Genomic DNA, 6,974 nt, shown 5'->3' with positions numbered 1-6,974 from the left:
ACTAGAAATTCCAACATTAAAAACATATACGTTCGTCATTAACTAAAACCTCCTTTTACTGAGTCCAATCTAATACTTGCTTCACATAAACATGTGTTATGCGCGCACATATATTTATTCTATATAAAAAGTGTATAGATAATGGAAATTCTTAGTTTGAAAGGTTTTTTAATTTTTTCCCGTTAACTTTAACGGACTATTCTTATATTTAATAAAATATTCTTATGTTTAACAGTAGATTATAAACAAGACTTAAACTTAAATAAATAAATAATTAAATAAATTAAAATAAGATATTTTTGAGATATTTTACAATGATAATTATTTAAAAATAACAGAATCATATATTTTATAACTTAAATAAAATTTAATCAAACTTAATATTATATTAAACATATAATATATAATCATTTGTTGTCACTGCCAAATTTAAAAACTAGAACAAACATAAACTTAAATAAAAATAAATAAATTAATTAATTAAAATAAGATATTTTTAAGATATTTTATGATAATTTAAATAATTAAATTATATTTATTTAAAAATAATAAAGACATGCATATTACTTTTTTATAATATAAATTTGTGTGATAGTTTATTTTTATCAAGTGATTGGAGCTTTTTTTTTCTTCATCAAATTCACCAAAGGCATTGCGAGATATATTATAATCTAAAAATAGTTGATGCATATATACTACTGTCTACACTATAACTTTTTCTATTATTATTTTATTTCTATTATCAATTTCTTTTTAAATACTATTTTATTTTATATATATGTCATGTAATCATGTAAATATATATCTATGTCAACGTTATGTTTAGATATCATATATGTAAAGATTATTAATATAAATATTTATATATAATATAAAATTATAATTCATTCGATTATAAAAATATATATATATTTTTAAGAAGATAGTGAACCCGATTTCATAAAGATTATATACAATGTTTAATACTTTAAAACTAAGCAAACGTGCATTGCACGTTGCTTTTACCTAGTATATATATATATGGAAGATTTTTTAATAGCTATTATTTATAAATGGGTACTAATAATTATAATGATTTGACAACATAATAATTTGGTATAACAAGTCAATAACATTTAAATATTTTTTTCTACATTAATTTCGAATTTAATAATTTTTTTGCTATATAATTAATGTTGTTTCCAACCAATGAGAGACACTAGTTATATTTCAAAATTGACATGCATTTGAAAAATGAAAAGTTTGCAATATTATACTTTCATAATAAATACACGTTTTTCATCAGGTAATCCTTCCAAAAATTTGAAAAAATCAAATTTTATTTTTAGAAATATTAATTGATAGCTATAAATATGAATTATTGATTTCAATTCAATGATTAATATTAATGTAACCATCTATGTATAGTAACTATTAAGAGTGCACACAAATATATATATATATATATATATATTTCAATTTGTAAAATAAGCTACTTTAAGAAGGTGTCCATCAACCCACCATCTTTGCAGCAGTGTATTCAAGGAAGAAAAAATCACTGAAGTTCTGATTGTGAGGTGAGGGAAGGATGAGAGATTGAATCGCAAACCTCTACCAAGCTCACCACCGGCGTCGGCAGCGCTTCTTCCCTCTCCTCACGGGCCTCCATCTTCTTTAGCACTTTGTCGTGGAATCGTATAACTAGAAGAAAAAAAAGTCGACATCATATAATTAAAAAAATTTCTGCCCGACTGTAAAATTGTAATTTTTCTTTACTAGTCCGTTTGTTATGTCAAATTCTCTATTTTGTAATTAACTTTAAATGTATATTTTGTTAAATATTTGTAATATTTCATTAAAATTAACAAAATAAATTATTAAAACAAAAAATAAACTATTAAATACATACATTTTATATGGTGGATATGAATAGATATATATATTTAAATGTATTTTTTAATTACAAAAATTATTTAAAACAAGTATCATATAATAACAAACCATCACACAAAATTTACACAATTTCTCACACAGTAGTTCAAAGTTCTATAGAAATTCCTCACTCCCCACATTATATTTGAAATTTTCAAGAAATTTGAAATAATTTACAGTATAAAAAATAAGATTCAAACAGTTGAATTTTACACGAGCATACAAAAAAATCAACACAAGTGCAATAAGTTGGTTAAATTTTATTTTCGGTACTATAAATTATTCCAAATTTCTTGAAATTTTATATAATGTCTTAAATGACTACAATGTACATTATCATAAAAAAAAAATTGGAAAAAAAAATATTTAAGAGCAAAATGAACAGCTTGACTGCACCGAAATAACTACTTTTAAATATATATATATTTCAGCAAATATTTTGGAGAAATAAATTAATATGTAATCCAATAATTAGTAGTTGAGAAATTGCAAAAGTAGTTTAGTGAATGATGTTACACAAAATATAATTTTATGGATGAATTGAAAAAGGGAAATTGGTGCCGAAGATTATACAAAACATAATTTTATAGAAGATTAGTGAAGCGTTAATTGATATCTCGATCCACACCAGTTAATAATTTATTTAGTTCGTTGGACATTTGCTTTAAAAACCAGTCATAATAAGAATGGTGCCGAAGATTACCGAATTCTCCACTGAAATACTGAAATTAGAATAAAATCCCACTACATATATATAAATATATATAGATACTGCTTCTCTACTCTCCCTGCATCAAATGATTCCAGTATCTTTTTTATTTTTATAGTGCAGAATACATGATTATAATATATTTTGGAATCTTTTTTAGGTAGAGGCATCAATTTTGTTCCTATTATAATCTATTTTTATATAATATTGTAATTATAGTAATAACTAACATAGAAAATTATGAATAATTTACGTTGCTGAAATCAGAGTTCAAACAGTCAACCTCATGCGCTTTTGATTATTTTTTATAGAGTGGAAAATATTCTATTTAAACTCTGATTTTAACATTGTAAATATTGAAAATTTTACTAAAATTGGTGGAATGCCTAAATAACTATCTTGTATATTATTATAAAAAAAAAATTGGGTAATAATTTGTCAAAGTGTCCAAAATAGAAAAGGTAGTGGCAAAAATTACCTAAGATGCTACCTATATTTATATATATATTCATTTATGTATTATTTGTTGCTAGGAAGCATAGCATCGTAGGCAATTAACAGTACTATAAATATAAACTCAAAGTAACATTATAGCTAATTAGAGATACATGATGAAGTCAGTAGCAGAAGAAGGAAATAATAATAGTAAACCCCATGCTGTATGCATTCCCTATCCAAGTCAAGGCCATATCAATGCAATGCTCAAATTCGCAAAGCTACTTCACCACAAAGGCTTCTACATAACCTTTGTCAACACCGAGTTCAACCACAATCGCTTTCGCAAGAACTCCTCCTCCTTCTCCTCACCTAGCTTCCGGTTCGAGACGATTCCCGATGGCCTGCCACCATCGGATCAAGAACCGGATTCAACCCAAGACATTCCTTCTCTTTGTGATTCCACTAGAAAGAACTTTTTGGCCCCATTCCTTGAGCTACTTGACAAACTTGCAAACCAAAGTAATACTAGTAATTATGATGAGAATAATAATAATAATAATAAGGTCGTTCCTCCTACTCCTAGTGTGACTTGCATTGTTAATGATGGAATGATGACATTTGCTATAAAGGCTGCTCATCAACATCGAGTTCCTGTGGTTCAGTTCTTTACGGTCGCTGCATGCAGTGTTATGGGCGTCAGCCAGTACCGCACTTTGCTTGACAAAGGCATTATACCACTAAAAGGTGACTCTGGCTTATCATTAATTCATTGGAAACTTATTATTAGTATTTTGCTCTAATTTTATTAACAGATACGAACCTCATTAAGTTCTATTTCTGGTATTCTAAAATCAGAACAATTAGTTATAATGCCTTTGCTCTAATAATGGTTACATTATAATGAAATATAATATTATGCAATTAGTTATTGCCTAAGGACTTTTATAATTCGTATAGATACTTAATTTTGAGGTGGAATAGCTTCAGTAAGTTCTATTTCAGAACAAGATAAATATAATAATAGTTAGGATGTTGTTCATATTTTATAATGATTTAAATCATACTAGTAAAAAATATAACCATAGAATCTACTACTTCTGATCAAAAAATTATCCACTAGTTTAAAAGGGCATGTCATGTGCACATATCATCAAATTTTAAGATATGTAATCAAGTTATTAGTTTTAATTAATTCAGATATTTATGAATTTTCATTTTTTTTTCTTTATGGTGTGATAGGTGAGAATGGTCAGACAAATGAATTTCTAAACACAATAATAGATTGGGTTCCAGGAATGAAAGGTCTTCGATTTCGAGATCTACCAACATTTTGTAGGATCACCGACTCTAATGATATTATGTTCAATTGGACTTTGGAAGCTATCGAGGGAGCTTCAAAAGCTTCGGCTATTGTTATTCACACATTTGAAGCATTGGAACAACATGTTTTGGATTCCCTTTGCCTTTCTTCTTCACTTCCAAATATATATCCAATAGGACCTCTCCAACTTCTACTCAATCACTTTCCGAAAGACCCTTTACACTCTGTTTCATATAGTATTTGGAAGGAAGAAACCGAGTGCATAAAATGGCTTAGTACCCAGAAGCCCAACTCAGTGGTCTATGTCAACTTTGGGAGCATCGCTGTCTTGACAAAACAACAAGTCGTTGAAATTGGTTGGGGTCTTGCAAATAGCAATCACCCTTTTTTGTGGGTGATAAGGCCTGACTTGATTATAGGTGAATCAGCCAATCTCACATATGAGTTTGTTGATCAGACCAAAGAAAGAAGCCTCGTTATAAATTGGGCACCACAAGAGGATGCGTTAAACCACCCCTCATTGGGTGGCTTTTTAACACATTGTGGTTGGAATTCAATAATGGAGAGTTTGACTAGTGGGGTCCCTATGCTTTGTTATCCTTACTTTGCTGACCAACAAACCAATTGTTGGTTTGCTTGTAATGAATGGGGAGTTGGATTGGAGATTGAGAATGAGGTAAAAAGAGATCAAGTGACAATGCTTGTTAAAGAGCTGATTGAGGGAGAAAAAGGAAAGAGAATGAAGAGCAAGGCCATTGAGTGGAAGAAATTGGCCCGTGAGGCCACTAGTCCTCATGGGAGCTCATCTAGAATGTTGGACAATTTAGTCAGTCAAGTGCTCTTGCAATAAATTGATTAAAAGATAATATTGCTTGATATTTGGTAATGTTTTTGTTTTTTTTAATTAATTTATGTAACATTTTATTGCTATTGGTGTTATTTATTTACATGAACTTATTGCAAGATGTTTTTGTTGTGAAAAAACATGTAAAATTTGAGAGTAAAGAATGGAAAATATAGAATGAAAATTGAGCCAAGACTCTCTTATTAATTACTTCAATTGAGATTACAAGAACAAGAGCAACCTTTCTACAGAAGTTGTAGTAACTGATTGCAACAACTTTTTGTAGCCATCATTTAACTATAAAATCTAACCAACAAAATATAACAACGGACAAACTTCAGCTATGTTGATACCTCCCCTCAAGATGGATTGAAGATGCTTATGCAAGTCCATCTTATCTATGAGATATTTGAACTGATTTGAGAGCATTCCTTTTATAAAGATGTCTATAACCTAATTTTGAGTTCATACATGGAAATCCTTTGTGATCCCAGCTTGTACCTTCTCTTTTACAAGGTGACAGTCAATTTATATATGCTTTGTTATGTCATAAAAGATTGAATTAGTAGGAATATGTTGAGTAGTTTTTACTCTAAATTCTTGTAACACTCATAATAACCACAAAACTTATTTGTCATTGCATTTACCCCGTAGTGTCCTGAAACTTCTAATAGAATTAAGTGCAATGATTAGTGTGTCGGAGGATACGTGGGGTAATTATGTGTGAATTAGTTGATTTCGGTGATTTATATGATTATATGATTGAGTATGCACGATTATTTGCATTAAATGTGTTTAAAGACCCACTTTTGTTAAAAATAGGCATTTTCGTAATTTTGACTCGTTGATAGTATATTCGTATTTTTTATGTGTTATGTGCTTGAGACCACATTATTATGTGGATATTTGGAATGAGTGGGTCCTTTCAAATGATTTTAGCGGGAGTCATAACGGGGATAAATGTTCGACTCCAGTCGAGTCGAGGGATATTTTGAGAATTTCGCGTATTTTAAGAGTTATTGGTAAATGAAATATATTGGGGGGAAATACTTGTATTTTGGTGGAATAGTGGATTAAATTGAGAATTTGTGGTATAATTTAAGATTTAGTTGGGATTAAAGGCTAATGACCATTTTGCCCTTATGGAACTTTAAGGAAGGGATTAAAGGAAAGGAGTATAATGGTTATTTGACCAAAATTTTAGACAATTCAACTAAGTATTGTGGGCAGCCCTTGTTTTTACGTGTCTCTCTAAGTGTACTCTTGAGTTGGTTCTCTACAAGCTCACCAAGACTCAAGATCATCTAAGGCTAGATCAAGCCTTAGTTTTGAGGAATTTTGGAGTAAAGTTGATGTCTCTAGGAGAATTGGAAGCTATTGGAGACTTTATAACCAACTAAGAAACTTTAAATTCAGTGAGTAAATCTCTTCTCTTCCTAAATTTCCAAGTTCTTTTTGTGTTCTTGAGTTTTGGAGATTTTTCCTTGAATTTCAAATTTGAGTGCTTCTAGGATGTTTAGCTAGATGTTTTGATGATAGGGAGTTGTTTATAATTTGTTTGGAAGTTTAATTACTACTCAGTTTGAAAGATTTTAGGGAATTTTTGGATTTTGGGATAAAAGTTGAGTTTGAAACTCAAAGATGGCAATTTGTGAGTTTAATGTGTTTTTGGTGAGTTATAGGTATTATGATGTTGTATAGTGGTTATGCTAGTGCTTTGAGGTCCAAAATCTATGTTTAAATTGCTGGAA

At 29.3% G+C, this 6,974-nt stretch overlaps 1 protein-coding gene across 1 annotated transcript; it reads left to right on the top strand.

Moving 5' to 3' along the window:
• The first annotated feature begins 3,189 nt into the window (after positions 1-3,189).
• Positions 3,190-5,411, top strand: LOC133816291 (7-deoxyloganetin glucosyltransferase-like). The gene is made up of 2 exons (XM_062248862.1): positions 3,190-3,802; positions 4,298-5,411. The coding sequence occupies exons 1-2, from the start codon at positions 3,229-3,231 to the stop codon at positions 5,227-5,229; spliced, it is 1,506 nt and encodes a 501-aa protein (XP_062104846.1). The 5' UTR covers positions 3,190-3,228; the 3' UTR covers positions 5,230-5,411.
• The last annotated feature ends 1,563 nt before the right edge of the window (positions 5,412-6,974 follow it).

Source organism: Humulus lupulus, chromosome 2 (genome assembly GCF_963169125.1).
Source record: "Humulus lupulus chromosome 2, drHumLupu1.1, whole genome shotgun sequence".
Lineage (NCBI taxonomy): Eukaryota > Viridiplantae > Streptophyta > Magnoliopsida > Rosales > Cannabaceae > Humulus > Humulus lupulus.
The sequence above is the reverse complement of the archived record's forward strand: the minus strand, read 5'-3'. Positions and strand labels throughout refer to the sequence as shown.

What these genes read in the sequence shown, in the direction of transcription:
- LOC133816291 (XM_062248862.1), top strand. Translation starts at nt 3,229, where the DNA reads ATGATGAAGTCAGTAGCAGAAGAAGGAAATAATAATAGTAAACCCCAT. An exon ending in AGGCATTATACCACTAAAAG is followed by an intron (nt 3,803 to 4,297) that starts GTGACTCTGGCT and finishes ATGGTGTGATAG; the next exon opens with GTGAGAATGGTCAGACAAAT.